At 45.2% G+C, this 16961-nt stretch overlaps 1 protein-coding gene across 15 annotated transcripts in view; it reads left to right on the forward strand.

The window, feature by feature from the left end:
• PTPRT (protein tyrosine phosphatase receptor type T) overlaps positions 1-16961 on the forward strand; it is a 530400-nt gene that overhangs the window by 59859 nt on the left and 453580 nt on the right. For 13 of the 15 annotated variants that reach the window (XM_030288699.4, XM_030288703.4, XM_072917001.1 and 10 more), the window contains exon 1: positions 7741-7943. The exons of 1 other annotated variant lie outside the window; for it this stretch is intronic. In XM_030288699.4, the coding sequence (XP_030144559.4) occupies positions 7874-7943 (70 nt within the window). In that variant the 5' untranslated portion in view covers positions 7741-7873. Of the gene's footprint in view, positions 1-7729; positions 7944-16961 lie in introns of those variants that run through there. One more of the 15 variants, XM_030288709.4, reaches the window with a different exon arrangement.

The raw sequence follows: 16961 nt of genomic DNA on the forward strand, positions 1-16961 counted from the left end.
CTTTTATTTTATGGTACTCTATATTTTCCAAATAACTGATAAAGTTTATGCTTGGCTGTAACACTGCTGCAAATTCTCAACAAAAAATATTTGCTATCATTATGTTAGCTTATAAATTTCTCTGTAGATTTTATTAGATAAGCTTCATGAGCAATCCATTAAAAACAGGAGTTGTGGAATTTGCAAGTTTTCCATGTAGTTTACTTGAAAACATCCATGTTTTCCTGAATGAGTGTATAATGGATGTGACTCTTCAGTCACAAGTCATTGGCACATTGCAGGGGCTGGTGCTGTGCAGGAAGAAGAAAGGCTTCCACCTCCTGCCAATGCTCAGCTGCTTTCTTTATGTGAGCTCAAATCCCCTGGGTGCAGCTCAGGAGAAAATAAGGGAACAATTTATGGTTTACTCTGAGCTAATGCACATTGTCATAAATTTTAACAGAACTGGTTTACTTTTAAAGTAATTCCCAATGTTCTAGGCCTCTTGCACTTTCTAGAGAAGTTGCAATCGCAGAATTGCTGAGATTGGAAATGACCTTTAAAGGCCATGAAGCCCAACTGTGTCAACACAGCAGCACCACCATGTTAAACTAATCCATGTCCTCAGTGCTGCATGCACAGGATTTTTGGAGCACTTGCAGGGATGGTGATTCCCCCCCTTTCTGGGCAGCCCATTCCAATGCCTGGCTACACAGTTGATGTAGAAATTTTTCTGACTTATCTCTACTCTGCACTTCTGGGGTACATTTACATAGCGACAGGTTCTGATTTTATATCTGCAAAATAGAAGTGAAAAAACTGCTGTGGGTTCATGTGTATATGAAGTGTTGAACATTTCTGGCTTTTCCTGTCTGACAAACCGTGCTTTCCAAAGTTTCACAAGCTGGAGTGGTTGAGACAACACTGTCTGCCATTTTTAATTTCTTAATCTAAATGGCTTATACTTTTGTTTTATTTATTTGATTTTTTAGTTATTTGTGGTGTTTGGTTTTTTTAATGAAATGTACCTTGTAGAACTTTAGCTTCCAAATCAGGATTTTGCAGTTTCTGGGAAGGAAGACAGAGTGAGGCAGTGGAAGAAGTGTTTGTAATTTGTTGTACTGAGCTTGATGTATGAGGGGGAAAAATAACTTTCAGATATGCTAGCTGGAGTTAAACTTGTCACAGTTGTATATTTTTCCTTCTACCCCTAAAAAAAAAAAAAAAAAATCAAGATACTTCTGAATGTTTTTAGAATTAGGCATTTTTTCATTCATGCTATTGCCTGCTCCAGAAACTGGGCTTGGAGTAATCTTTAACTGGAATGCTCCCTTCCTTACACCTGTCAGATACAGTAGTTATTTCTGAATCCAAACATACAAAGATAGAATATCACTTTCAAATGTCTTGCTGAGGTTGCCTATTGAAAGTGGAATCTCTGAATTGTCTGAGTTAAGTAGCAACAAATTCATGTCCCCTGCCTGGAGGAGCTGTCCTGTTCCTTGTGGCTGATGAAAAGGCCCTTGTCTCCCCTTTCAGTGGCAGCATCCTCTGGAAAGCTGTGCAGAGCACCTGCTTGATGATGCAAATGTCATCCAGATCCCCACTTCACAGTGTTATTCAGATTAATTTTATACCAAGCAAAACTTGCATGGAAGCTTTCAATGAGAAAAGTGAGCAGCGTCAAGCACGAGAACATGAGATGTATCCTGGCATGAGATGGAACTTGGGTAAAACAGGAGTTTTAGCTGCTCAGTGCTTTGAGAACAGCTAAAAAGAATAGGATTAGTGGGGAAATATTCCGTGCAGGGAAATGCACTCGAGGTCTCAGTGAGTCAGAAGGTGGCAGCAATGACACTGACATCCCTCTGTTGTGCTTTGCCTTGACAATAACTTACAGCTGGCACTGCAAGAACTGCAAACTTTGGATAATGGTGAAGAGCTCAGAGGGATCTTAAAAATATTGAATAGAAAGAAAAGGTTGGCTGAGCAATCTGTCGGTGCCCAGCCTGTCCCCTGATGGAACAGCACAGCACAAATGCTGCACCAGCTATTCCTGCTGCTCAGAAAATGCTCTCTGCTCCCTGCAAACCCTGCCTGTGGATTGGCAATGCTGCTGGCCCGGGCTCCCTTCAGCCTGGCTCTGATTTCTCTGTCCCTGCCATCTCAGGCTGCACATGTGTCATGGTTTGGAAAGACAGGAGTCTGTGAAGGAAGGCAAGAGCCTCCTGTGAAATGGAAGAGGTAAACCCCCCTCCGTCCAAATTACCACAATTTCAAAATTAAAAGGCTCTCAGGCAAAGATATGGGAATAACAGTTCTTCACCAGGAGAAAAACTAAATAAAAATAATAATAATAAAAATGTAATTAGTACAAACAAAACTAGTGATGGAGTCAGAGACCTGACACCCTGAGGAGTCAGGGTGTTGGTAGCAGTCCAGTTAAATGGTGGCTGCTCCTCCTGGAGTGGCAGATGAAATGCTGCTGGAGTGGGGATCTGTAGAAGGGTGGAGTTTTCTCTGAAGGTCTGGTGATGGAGTAGATGGGCCTGGTCTTCCTCTGAGGATCCAGCAGAGAAGAAGCTGCTCTTCTGGGAATCCAGCAAAGGGCTGCCCTGGTGTCCCAAAAATGCTGATTTTATGCAGGTAGGGCTGCTTGGCTCCTCCCTCTGGGTGGAGCATCTCACCATGGGATGATGTAACTTTCCCAGTCATGCAGTGAGTCATTCAATGGCCCATTAACAGAAGATCTCTCCCCAGAGGGAGACATTGTTCTTGGAAGGGATAAGAAAACTGCCCAACCTCCAACAGATGGCAATAGAATACATGTTTGTCTTACAAGCCAGGATGACAGAAGAACTTTCCCCACTGGGAACAACTGGGTGTTTTCCAGAGGGAATATCCCCTCTCCCAGTGCAGGTTCCACCCACCCTGGGTCTGCAGCCAGCACCAGGAGCCAGGTGCTGCCCCTTCTGCTCCTCAGCCAGGTGTAGAGAAGTAGAGCCAGGCAAGCTGAACATTGTGTGTTACAGCTGTCTGGAATTTCATTACTTGTGATCTATAAATTCAGCTATGCTCATGGAAAAAGTTGTGCTTTCTTTTAGAAAGATGCTTATCAAGCTCCTCTGATTCTTATTCTGTTATATGGGAAGATAAAGTTTAAATTCAATACTTGCTGCTAATGAAGAAGAACTGCTGGGCTGTTTGACATTTTCAGATGTTGCCTCCTTGCTGTACCTTTCTATTTACATGTGTCTGCCTATGGTATTAATAGATTGCTTTTCCATGATCCAGCATTGTTAAAATAAACTGCTAGATCCAGGTCCTTTTAGCATTTCCCAGAAGGTGTCATTGTGCTCCTGTCTAAAGGTGAACTTGTATTTCTGCATAATTGATGGCTGGTAGTTAATTTCTTTATCTTCAGAAAGGAAGAAACTTATTAATGAGGATAATGCATGAGAGATCAATGCCAATGTGTGTGACATCGATTAATGATTTCAACTTGTAACCAGGTTGGAAAAAGCAGCTGGGCTCTGCATTTGAGCACATAATTATCTGTAATTGTGCTGATTACTTGGTGGGAGTGGAAAAACAGAAAAGGTACCACTTACAGGGTACAGAGAACTGGGCAGAGGTCTTCTCCCTAATACTCACTGAGCTGGCTTATTATTAACTCCTCAGTGGTTAAGTTTATGCCCAGACGTGGTGTGGGTTTATTTTTCCTGTGGCAATGCCATGTCTGGATGTGTACATATATATATCTATAAAAATGGATGAATCTGACAAAGAAATGAAGCCAGTGCTGGAGAGACAGTTTTGTTTTTAATAATAAAAAAATTGCAATCAGGAAGGCAGATGGTGAAGTTGCAAATGGTATCAGGAGAATGACCTGAGGTGTTAAGTTTCCTTATTTTAACACCATGACAACAAAAGCTCAACAGATCATGTTCTAGACCCAAACTTTCAGTGCATAATATAAGGAAGTAAAAACTTTTAATTTACCCATTGAAGTTTACCTAAAATTTTCACCCATCAATCCTGTTTTTTAACCAGTATGCTGCCTAATAGGAAGCTCTGTAATGAAAAATGTAAGTTGTCTGAGTATTTATCTGTAAGTACACATTTACTGCTTGCCTTGGGGGAGAAAAAAGAGTGCTGTGTTGAGCTGGCTGATCTTAGTGAGTATTGAACTTCTCAAAGTTGAGGTTCTCTTTAAGCACCCACTGGTGTGTGGAGTGAAGCTTCTCCTGTACCTCTAGGACTTTGCCTGTAGCGAGACTTAAGTGAGAGTTGTGTTTTGGGGACCTGTGCACCCTCAAAGAATCCTGTAGAACTGCAAAAAGATGTTTTCCTACCCTTCAAAAGAAGCACATGGGCTGTGGAGTACTCATTTCCAGGCAGAGGAGCTGTGATGTCTGTAGCAGAGGCAGCCTGGCTGTGGTCTGTGAGTCAGCTTTGTGCTGTGAGATGTTGTACACACTACAGGGGACTGGAGGAGTTCCTCTAACTTCCCATTCTAGCCTGGTACTAGGATTGGATAATTACATATTAACTTTTATTGTGAAATACTTCAAAAACTTATGGATTGATTCAGTTTTGTGAGCTGATCTTGTTTAATGTGTTTCCCTGATTAAATACATCAGCTGTCCTAACACAACAGTGCTTTCAGTTGTTCAGCACTTCATTTTCCTCACCACAAATGGTACAGATTGTCCCTGGAAAACAAAGACTTACACTTTTTTTTGTCTCGTCTGACCCAGTGAGGGAACAGTTTTACAGAGTCAAGAAGCCTCAAACGACAAGCTCAAAAAAACTTCAGAGTTTACGTCGATGTTTTCTTTTTTAAGCCACTTGAGAGTCATTAGTAACAGCAAAATCATCTGTGGTGTTGTACACCAGGATGGGATCAGACTCAGAACTTTTCTTCACCATTTTTAGAAAATAATGTCATGTAATACATATTAGCCCTGAAATGTAGAAGTCTGACAAGACCCTTTTGTAGGGATTTTAATTCTTCATGCCAGCTCCAAAGCCACCTGTTATAAAAGCTTTTGCGTGCATCACTGCTTGGTGAGCACCTGAGTTTTAGAGCACAACTTGTCCCTGTCTTGCTTGATGGTTTATGAACCAACATTATGGCTCTGTTTGAATTTCAGGAGCTCCCTTAGCTGTAAATGAATTATACTGATGGCATGGCTCTTTATTTTTAAATGACACACTCCTTATCTGCAGCATGTTTTCTCATTTCCCTTCTCCAGCCTTACAACTTCTTTTAATAGCTGGATTTCATCCCACCACTATATATCTAGTCCTCAAAGATGTTCTTGTTTTCTGGAAGACTATTTCAATCCTCCTGGGTTACAAATATATATTGACTTTGTCATTAACTGGAATAATTTCAGACTTTAGGATTTTGTGCTTACATCTGCCTAATTTTAGTTTATCCTGTTCTTGCTGCAGTCATCTACCTTTTACGTTCTTTGTTTTCCTTTCTCACAACACTTTTTGAGTTCAGACAATCCTTTATCAAGTTTTAGCCTGATTTTAGTTCAACCTAATGTTTGCCTTTGCACTATTTCATGTCCAAGGCAGCTGTCTCTTGTCAGTTTTTTCTTAGATTCTTGTAGGCAATTTATTTCTAACCTTTCTTCTCTATCTAGATGTTCCCTCCACCCTTTGCTTATGATGCAGACTTCTTGGTTTGAACATCTGCCCTATAAGAAGCATTAAGTTTCCCTCCTTTTTACTCCCTGAGACCGCTGGACCACAGAAAGTCACTTAGTTCACCAATTTTTTGTCGTTCTGAACATGAATGCCAGATTTGCTTCTGTTTCTTCCCTTTCAGTTTATATGAAAACAATTTTATTTAGAGTTTGTTTTTTACAGCTGTTCTTTGATACGGTTTTATTCACTTCTTACTAGCACCATCCCTGTGTTTTAAGACTTTGTTCTTATTGCCCAGGCAATTTGCACTGATCTAAGGGTTATTCCAGTGGTTTCTGTGTCTGCTGTGCTGGCTGGATCCTTTCTGCTGCCTAGCAGATTATTTAGTAAGGTTTTCTTCCATTCTCTGCTCTCCCTTCCTCTACAATTGTACTTGTTTGTGATTGTCTCTGTGCTGAATGAAAGATAGAGGCATGCCTTAATTTCTGAAATGATGCTGACACCTAAAGAGTGGGTCACACATCTTTGATTGGAGGAGTTTTAGGGCTGGGCATAGGATTTGGCTGCCCAGGGAAGCTGGGGCTGCCCCTGGAACCCTGGCAGTGTCCAAGGCCAGGCTGGACAGGGCTTGGAGCAGTCTGGGACAGTGGAAGTGTCCCTGCCTGTGGCAGGGGTGGCACTGGGTGATCTGTAAGGTCCTTCCAACCCAAACCTTTCTCTGCTGAGATACAGGGTCCTCTCAAGCTCATTTCTGGCTGAGGCTGTGAACAGCTGAAGGGGAGCATGTACTGCAAACTGATGCTGCCTCGCTTGGCTCCCAGGGTGGTGCTCTCGCATCAAGGACTGCAATGTGCAATTCTTCAGTGGTTACTCCAGAACCATTGCATAGTTCAGGTTGGAAATGACCTTTTAAGAACATTGACCCAGCACTGCCAAACCCACCACCAACCCATGCCCCAAGTGCCACACCCACGTGCCTTTTAAATCTCCCCAAGGCAACCTTTTCCAGTGCTGGACCACTCTTTCAGCGAAAAAATTTGATTATCCCAGCAGGCGGAGTCCTGAGGTCATCCCATCTCATAAGAACCTTCCATACTCCGCTACTTACAGCTCTCCGGCGCTATAGCAGTATTTAAAGTGAAAAGCCCAGCGGTTGTGTCAAACACCCGTGGGTGCTGCTGCCGCGGCTGGGGGAAGGAGCGCTGTCCGTGCCCGCGGGAGTGATCGCAGCCGCCGCCGCTCCAACACCGCCCCCTTCGGGCCCGGCAGCGCCGGAGCCGCGGGCGAGGCGGGGAGAACGGGGAGAACCCCGGGAGCAGGGGCAGGAGGGAGCAGGGCTCGGCTGCAACCCCCTATGCAACCCCCGCTGCAGCCTGGGCGGCTGCCCGAAGCTGGCCGCACAGCTGCTCTGTCCGGGCATCACCACTCTCCTTTTCCTGTGCCAATTCCAGCTCAGGTGACTGATCTGAGCCCTACTCAAGGCCTTGGGTTTCCTCCCCCCACTTAGCATTTTGGGTCAACAAGTTACCTGTAGACAGTAATTCTTAGAATTGTGCCCGGAGCTGTCTCCCTGCCTGTGCCTAAGCCCTAGGAGTGCCCAGGGCGCGGTGTGGCTCGGTGTTCAGCAGTGAACTCCCGAAAGTAAAGTGAATAAGGATGGAAATTACTGTGCGCAGCTCTAGGTGCCCGTGAGCTGCTCGTAGCAGCCGCCCCATCAAACGGCGGGGCTCGGGGGGCCTTACCCCCCTCCTTGGCTCCAGCAGAGGGTCGCTCCCCCCATCCCATCCCATCCCCGCGCCGCTGCCGGCCCCAATCCCACCCCCAATCCCAGCCCTCCGTTTAACGCCACCCCTGCGCTGCCTCGCCATCCCCGCTGGAGCCAGGGCAGGAGCAGCAAACCTGCGCGATGCTGCGCTGCTGCCGCGGGGCGCTGTGCGTGCGCGCAGCCGGGCTGCGATAGGCACCGAGCCGCCCCACGGCTGCCCTGCCCGCCGGCCCGGGGGAGGGCTCCGGGGCTGCCCCCGCCGCGGCGGGGCAGCGGGGCCGGCGCTGGGCTCGGGGGGCACCTCCCGCCCGCCCCCCGCCCGCCGCCACTCCGGCGGCTCCGCCGAGCAGCACCGCGGCTCCGGCTGCCGGGGCCGCCGCCGCGCACAGACACCGATGCGGGGGATAGCGGCGGGCAGACAGCGGCTCCGCGGCAGCGGGGAGGGCAGGTGAACTCCGGGGAAGGATGACCGGCGTCGCCGCGATCGTCTTTTTCCTGCAGCTCTTGCCCAGGGCGGACGGACAGGTCTTCCCAGGTGAGCGATGCCCGCCCGGCCGGTGCCCCGATCTTGCGTGCCCCGGGGAGCCCGGCCGAGGGCGGCTCTCCCGGCAGCCAGAACTCTTCGCCTTGTCCGTGCCCCCAGCCCCGCGGCCTCGCAGGGAGCTCCCGGTGCCATCCGGGGAGCGGCGGGGGATGGAGGCGCCTCGGAAGGCGCTGGCCAGCGGCGGCGATCAGCCTCGGTAGCCGCCGGTGGCGAAAGCACCGGGGATGGGATGCGAGGGGCTCTGCCCGGCCGTGCGGGGTCCCGCCGGGGCTGGGGGGCCGGGGAGGCTCGCTCCTGCGAAAGTTGCGTGTGGTAAGGGGTGACAGCATCGCCTTTATTCTGGGATTCGCCATACGCGAGGCGTTTTTTGGTGGAAAAGAGCGTTTGCGAGCCCAAGGCAGGAGTTGGCTCCTGCGGGATGTGCAGCGCGGGGGGAGCCGCTGCCTTTCCCCGCCGGGCAGGGGAAGGGGTCTGGGCTTGCTCGGGGAAGTTTAGTGGCAGCTGTTTCACCACTTGCATATCACAGCTCCAGGAACTTTCTCGGGGGGCTCAGCTACTCGGATCGGCTCCTTCCCAATTGTCACTTTCTCTGTCGCTGATGTTAAAGAGTACTTTGCTCCCTGGCATGTGTACAGTAATAGTAGCCGGCTATTTTCCCACTCCTACGAGGCATAGTTTGAATTACTTGAAGATGACAGGTGCTTATAAAGCTGGCTTTCTCCTCCTGTGCTATTCTGTAGGTAATCCAAAGCTACATGGGTCTTGTTTTTCTCCTGGGTCTTGCAATACGTTAATTTTCTCACTGCAGTTTGTGCTTACTGTAAAAGATAAGAACTTACAGCTTTTTGCTTTTTTCACTCTTGACTCGGGGAAAAAAAAAGTGTTTTAAAACTACCTGTATATTTAGGACGAGTAAAATTTCCCTGTGCTATGTCGCTTAGCGTAGGGCTACATCTCATTGCCAGCGACTTAGACGTGCTGGAGGCACGAAACTAAGTTGAGTTCATCTCAAACACAAGAAGGTTTTTGTGACTCGAAGCAGCTCGCGTGGCTCTGTGTCGCTGTTTAAAGCAGCAGCAGCAGCGGCGTGTCGGGGATGCTGAGCACCGTGCCCACCTTGCCCCGAGACCCTGGCCCGAGGAGCTGCTGTCACCGCCCGGCTGGCTTTGACACCGCCGGGATCGAGTTTACATTGCTAGGCAACTGCACAAAGCACAGATTTATTAGAGAGGCTGAGAAATCTAACCTAGTTAAAGAACTGCTTCCTTGAGTAAGCAATATGTGGAGCTATTTATTTCCCCCCCTTCTTTTCTCTCTCTCGCTTCCAACTGTTTTCGTGTTCTTGACACTTGTCATATCAATTGTGATTAGATCCAGGGCTTTTGATGAATCATTTAGCCAGATGCTTGGAAAGAAGAGTGTTCTGTGAAAATAGCAAAGTTTTAAGGGGGCAGAAGACACTTTGTATTTGAGGGAGATAATGTAATATGAGCTAAACGCATGAAAATTTAACATCTTTCCATTATTTTTAGGAAAGCCGTGAACTATTTTAATTACCAGTTCAGTGGAAATAGTAACTGTGAGGGTTTTTTTAATCATTAGTATCCCCTTCTCCCTCCTATTTGAGTGTTCGTCCTATCATCCAAATTTTAATAGCTGCTTTCTGAGCTGCTTGTAGTACTGACATTATGATAAAGTTTTCTACTCTTAAAATAAATCTCTGATGTGAAATGTATCGGTCTAGATTGTGTCCCTGTAGCTAATATATTTTTTTTTTTGTTTGAATGGTAAAAAGCAAAATTTTGCAGTGTACTTTGTCCCTGAAATTTCCGTGAAGTTTGGAGTGGCCCCAGTTAATGCCATCGGTGTCTTTCCGCATCTTCCATCAGGTGGTGCTCTCTCCATAACGTTTAGGATGCAAATACTTCCCGTCTCCCATTATTTTTCAAAGACTACTGCGTTTATACAGCAGTCTTTTGTTAAACATCCCGAAAAAATCACTGTGCAAGTTGTTGGCTGTTTTTTTTTTTTTTTAATAAACTTATTTTCTTAAGTGATCACTGGACTAGGAAATAGGAAAGGTACAAGTCAAGAGGAAATGTAGTCAGTTCCTACCCGATTCACACAGCTGCTGCTGGTTTGTATTATCCCCAAAGTAAAATTAGGAATACCCCAAAGAGACAGCAGAACGCTCATGGTTTCTCCCTGGAATGCCTCGTTTCATCCCGAGGGAGTTGGCTACCACTCATTTCTTCATGCAATTTCTCAATCACTATTTATAACTCTTCTCCCCAGCAATTACTTCCCCTTCCCTGCAGTCTGTGTATTTATTTGTAACTCAACATATGCTTTTCGAGGTTCTAAACTTTTTTTGTCAGCTCTAGGGTCAGCTGCTAATTTAAATACTTTACTTTTCCGTGCCCCCACAGAAGTAGCACCAGGTAATGATAGTGGTAGCCAGTTCTTGCAGGATTTTGAAACTGGAAGAGCATTTCTCCTGAAAGTCTGTGTGAGGCTTTTCTCCACCAGAACATGTGGGATATTCCTGCAGCTGCCCCACACTTTGCTGTTGTCTGTTTTGTGAGGATTTTTAGCACAACAGGGGGGTAAATAGGGAGATTAAAGTCATTTGCAGCTGTGAAAAAGCATCTGTGGGGGGAAAGTAGGACAGAGGGTTTACATGGGGGCTGCTGACCTGAACACCAGGTTATTTAACACTTGTTTTTCTTCTGATGGCAGTGCTTAATTTAGTTTTCCCCCTGTCCTGCTCCTTGTTTTGCTGGCAGAGCTGGAACGCTCCCGAAGGCTGCTCCACATCGCAAAGTTGCGGCAGCTGTGAGTTCATTACACAGGGCTAGTCCAGCCAGGAGAGAAGATGAAAAGGGAACAAACTGCAAAGAAATTTTTTGGGGAAGCCTTAATTTAGTAGGAGTTCATTTGTTCAGGTTTTGCTGTCAGTAAATTGGCGGTGAAAAACGGGCCTTTCTGAGCGAGCTGCTGTGTGTGGCACTTGTTAACAGTGCAGCCATTTAACTCAATAATCACTTTTCTCTCCCTCTGGGGAGCTCTTAGTGCCACAATTCCACTTTATTTTTATCCCCGGCTGGCTCGATTTGTTTTCTAATACATAAACAATTAATCCTAAGAAGGTGATGTTGTGAGACTGCCTCTTTCGACAGCGGCAACGAAAGGTCACTGTGTGTATAAAGGCGTTTGTGAATCTCTGAGGGATAATCCTTCTCTTTTACAAATGCGGAGCCCTTTTTAACCATCCACCCTCCTGCAAGTCCCTGAGCTCCGCTTCTCTTGTTTAATTGTACTTTTAAAGTCTGTTACGCTCTGCGTGCAGGCCCACGTGCTCTAGTTTTCATTAATATTATGGGAATGATTTGGGGCACTTACTGTAGAATATTAAAGTATTCTTTTTTTTTTTTTTTTAAAGGCACCATCATCTGTTGCCATGGAAACCCGAATAGTAGTAAAGATGTAGGTCTGGGGCTTTGAACCTTGAAAGCCACGGACAAGGGTTGTTTCTTATAGGAACAATTACTTTTGTACATGAAATCCAGTTAAGTGGAGAGAAGAAAGAGAAATAAATTGATCTGTTCAGCATTGCTCTGACAATCCTCTGGAATAACATTCAGCACAGAAGGATCAGTGTCTTAGATTCTCTCTCTGTGTGTGGTGTGGGTTTTTTAAAGCTCATTATTTATCATAATAGTTGTTTTATGCCTCTGGTAATTTTCATTGTGATTTTATAAGTGAGGTGAACGAATGTGTATTGGCAGGTATTGTTCTTCACTTGAATGGGAAGCACTCAATGCACAATGGAGAGGTGTGCATTGGAACGTAAATATTTTGGCAATGGGCAAATTTGAGACTGATTTACCGTGGCCCTAATTAAGAAAAAGAATGAAAATAGCAGACATTGTCTGAAATCCACCTACCAAAATCTGATTGTACACATGAGTTTGCTCACTGATGAGAGTGACAATACTTCTGCTTTCCCACAGAAATCCTGCAGCCTGGTTGACATCCCCACAAACCCTTACGATGTTTGGGTGACGAGCAGCAGGATGAGTGTGTGCATTGCTATATAAAGCCCTCTGTCTTTCTAGAGACATTCCTTAATTTTTTATGGAAACTGCTGCAGTCTGTTTCCTTGGTGTCTTGTAAGGCACAGATTAAATATGTAACTGAGCTTCCAAAATATGCTTATAGGAGGAACATTCATAGATGAGACTTTCCTTACATGTATTTGAAGTAGCAGCAGCATGCAGGGGTCACCTGCTGATGAGAACAAGTTGTAGTCCAGTTCTCCATCTGTGAAGCAGGAAACTTTCTGTGTCTCCCATTGCCTCAGTAGCAGAGGGCTCCACTCCCCTGAGGAAGGGCTCATGGGTTGCCATTCCTTGGCTCTGTGTTCATATTTTGATAAGAAGATGGTATATGGCTCTTCTGGCATTTCTGGAACGCTTTATGGAGCAGCATTACTTGGCTCATTTAAGCCAATGTATTTGGCTTGGAGTGACTTCTTTTATACCACTCACAGTTCCTAGTTTTCTTATTTCTTTTCTTTAGCTGGTGCTCTCTCCTGTTTGTGTTGGATGCTACTACTTGCATGTACCTTCATTTAGATGATCTCTGCTTTCTTTTTGAGACATCCTTACCTACGTTTTACCCTGCCACCTTCCTGGCCTGGTGCTGTCCCTTACTCCTGAATGCCATTCCAGGCAAAGCCAGAGAAAAAGAGCAGGCACACAACAGTGGTGGATGTTGCTGATGGCATCAGTGAGGACTTCTCACAGCCTGGTCCTATCTTTCTGTGCCTTTGCCATTACATAACAAAAAAATCGTTCATTATTGTGAGCTCTAAAGATCATACATCTTCATGGTAAAGGAGACAATTACTGTGTCTTAATCAGACTATGCATCATTTAATCAGTCCTGCTTGTTTTTTAATATCCAATAAATACATCCCATCTATCACTGCAGTTAGGAGATGTCAAATGCTTTGCAAACTGGATGACAGGACATTGCATGTTCCAGAGGAAAATGCTGATAAGAAAGAGATTTCAGCTAAAGAAAACAAGGGCCTCTGGAGAAAGAAGCCTGTTAGGTGCTGTTCGATGCCCCAGGTAAAGATGATGTAATTCTGGGAGGTCCTGGTAAAACAGGACAAGAAACCCCAGGAAGAAAGAACCTACTTAGTGCTTGCTCTCCTCTGGTTTTCTTGTTTTCTTTTAAGTACTGCTTGTAAATCAATCCAAGGCCAGTTGCTTGATTTTTCCTCCAGCTGGATCCCCCCTGGGACTGCAGCCTTGGGAATTCAAACCGACTTGGTGAATTCTGCTGCTGTTTGAAACAGTGCTGCTCATGTAGTTGAAGAATGATTGAGCTGCTTATGAATTTTGGGAGGATGGGACCTGGCTCTTGTTCCTTGATATTTTTGAGTTCATCTCTCAGGAAGGCTGTGGGGTTTGACAGCTGATGATGTTGTGTGGGCACAGATCAGTGCTGCAGCCTGAGCAACCTCCAGTTACGCAAAGCTCTTTGTTCAGCCATGCTGCTGCCTTTGTGCTGGAAGTGCTCAAAGGGTCCCATATCCCATTTTCTTAGCTGAAACGGCTTCAGTGCTGGTTTTACAGAGGAAACAGAGTTTATCACTTTTTTTCCACATATATCCTTGTCAATCTCAGCTTCATTCCTGGTAGTGACTGTGTTGAATCACTGGGAAGCAGCTCCTGGCTGTGAATTCAGCTGTAGAGTGAAGGAGGGCTGCTCCACTCTTCTCCTCTGCAATGCTGTGAAGAACCACAAAATCAAGAGTATTGCCACTTCAGCCAGAGTTTATCCAATTTTTTTTTGTTGAAAATCAATCCTTCCCTCTTTGAATTTGAGGAAAGTATCATTACTTCTGTGAGCAGAAGTAGAGCTTTAGGCTGTGCTGGGGATATTATTGGAATATTGTGCTTTTGACTCCAGCACTGCTGGATTTGTTGCTGCTACCTTAATCTGAGCATGTGTGAATCTTCCTCCCATTAGAACTGACTCAAAAATCAGCCCTCAATAGCAGTGGGGAGAAAAAAAATCCTAAATAGGCAAATATACCAACTTTGTGAAGTGAGCTTTCAGGATTTTTTTTAATGGCTAAGTGTGGAGAAGGGGATGGTAATAGTGCCACGTGGTTTTGTTTATTTGAGATGATAAATGATGATTTGTAGGAATGAAAAGCCTGTGTGATCGTGACCAAATAGTAGAAGTAGGGCACAAAGCAGGGGAGGAAGAAGGGAATTAAAGCAATCTGCTCTATAAAGGGCCTTTCTTCCTTTAGAAATATTTAGTGGAAGTGCAGCAGCATTTGCTGGATAAGCAGAAGAGCACTTCTGTCAGCAAGAGGGGAAGTTGCTGAGCTTGATGGTTCATTTCTCCAGAAAAGGGATTTGCTGTCAACGTGTACCCACTTAGGTGCAGGCAGCCCAAATCTCATCCTGCATTCCTAGGTGGTAATTCAGTGCTCTAATGGGAACAGTTGTTGCTGAAAGTGTGAAGTGCAGTGTATTTCTACCTCAGTCAGTCATTTCTCAGGGAAATTTTGTGGTTTTGATGTTTCTGCAGAGGTGTGTGGCTGAGAGGTAGATTTAAAAAGCCCCAACCAGCAAGAGGCTGTCCATGTAAGTCTGCCACTGCTTTTGGCTGGTACCAAGAATTTTTACTAATTTGTTCTTAGTTCTTAAGAAAAGCACCAAGAGAAACAGTAATGAGCTATTTTTGGTGTTTTCCATTCAGATCCACCTGTTCAAAAGACGTAAATCTCTAGAAATTCTGTTGTGTGCTTTTTCTGGTCTTTAGCTTGGGTGTGTTTGTCAAGTGGCTGAGCAGAAGTGCTGTTACCTTCTCACCCTGGACTCAGACAATTGCCAGTTTTGCAATGGTACCAACTCTTCTCCTAATGAGCCTCTTTCATAGAAACTCCCTTTCCCCTCTTAATTGTTTATTAAACCTGAAGGGATGGCTTTGTTGGGTGGTAACTTTGGAATACTTGAAGAGCCAACTGCTAAATGCTTTGGAGGCACAAATTACTGGGGTTTTTTGATACCCTGAAGAATATTTTCTATGCAGTTGTATAAGGGAGAAACAGAAACAGCAGCAGAAACATGAGCAGTGCCAGAGTCAAGCAGGAGGGGTGGCAGCTGACAGGATCCTGGTGTTTGGTGGGGGTAGTGAGGCAGAGTGTGATGGAAAAGAGAATACAGTACATAGAGAAGGTATGAAGAGAAATAGGAAAGGGGACTTGGCCAGAACAGAAACAATGAGGAAACAGACATAGAATAAAGCTCTGACGTGGGCTGCTGGATGCTCTCAGGCTGGGAGGGTGGCTGGCACTGATAGAATCTCCTTTTCTTTAAGCTAAACATCCACCAAAGTCATTGTGAGATAGCTCATGGCTGCAAATTTTGCTCCTTAGCCTGAAACATGGGATACAGCACCTAGTTCTTTAATTTCAGTGACTGAGCATCTCCTTTCACAAACCAAACTAATGTGAATATTTTGAATTTACCTGCAGCCCTAGGTTTGCTTAGAAAAGTGTATATTTATCTGTTATATTTGCCAGTTGCTACTGTTTTAAGAGCTTTAACCATGCCAGCAGCAGCTCTCCCTGTTGTTCCTCCAGCTCAGCTGGTATTTCATAGCTCTGCTCATGTGTTCACACGACAGTTGCACACTGTTTATTTCAGTAATGGGAAGGATCAAGCATGTGAGAGGAAAAGCCTGTTATATTTACACTCTGCAGAACACTATCACAGTGGCTGATCAGGATATTTTGGGACCTCAGGGCATCGCTGGGCCTGGGTCAGAGCCTGTGCCAGACAGCCCAGATAGAATTTATCTGTTTCCTCACTGTTTCTGTTCTGGCCAAGTCCCCTTTCCTATTTCTCTTCATACCTGCACTATGTACACTATATTCTCCTTCCCATCACACTCTGCCTCACTACCCCACCAAACACCAGGATCCTGTCAGCTGCCACCCCTCTTGCTTGACTGTGGCACTGCTCATGTTTCTGCTGCTGTTTCTGTTTCTCCCTTATACAACTGCATAGAAAATATTCTTCAGGGTATCGAAAAACCCCAGTAATTTGTGCCTCCAAAGCATTTAGCAGTTGGCTCTTCAAGTATTCTGAAGTTACTACACAACAGATATCCATCTTCCTCAATTTGTGCAGCAGCCAGCCCTAATTAAACATCCAGGAGCCATCACCCAGCTAAAACCAGTCACTCATCTTTGTTCCTTCCCTTCAAAGATCTGTTTTTTTTGGGCTTTTCACTTGAGACAGATTTTTTAGTGTCGCATTGCTGGCTCTGGCTGCACAGGGAGCAATCAGCTGATGGATTTGACTTTCAGATGGGTGGCCTGGCTGCTGTGCCAGCACTGACTCATTCCCTCTCTGGAAGGTGCCCTGGGGCTGCTGCTGCTCTCCTGCCTGGCGAGGCAGGTACAGAGAGTGAGCTGCCAGCATCCCCTGAGCCCATGGCACTCCTGTGCACAAACACGTGCATTTGGTCCTTGCCAGGATGCTGCATTGCACCCACTGTTTCATTTTGGGAAGTGGGAATTTATTTATTTGTGTAATTCCACCTGGAGTTTCCCCTAAATATGATCTGAATAATTATTTTGTTGAAAAAAAGCTCCTCTAAACCAGGTGCTTCCCTGCAGTTCTTGAGTTTCAAACATTCCACCAGGGAGGATGAATCCATGTGATCTAGTAAAAAATATTAGGTTTCAAAAAAAAAAAAATCATCTCATTTAAAAAGAGATTTTTGCTATGCAAATATTGCTCAAAACATTTCCCCAGCTTCCTGAATAAATTTTTTGTTGGTGATAGGTTTCATATGCAAACAGTAAATATTTTTATGATTAAAACATAGGAGATGGTGTATGTACTAACAGCTATCAGCACGTGGTAGGAATGATCAGAGAAGTGGAAAGCTTGGAAATAAACACAGTGT

Source organism: Taeniopygia guttata, chromosome 20 (assembly GCF_048771995.1).
Source record: "Taeniopygia guttata chromosome 20, bTaeGut7.mat, whole genome shotgun sequence".
In the NCBI taxonomy this organism is placed as follows: domain Eukaryota; kingdom Metazoa; phylum Chordata; class Aves; order Passeriformes; family Estrildidae; genus Taeniopygia; species Taeniopygia guttata.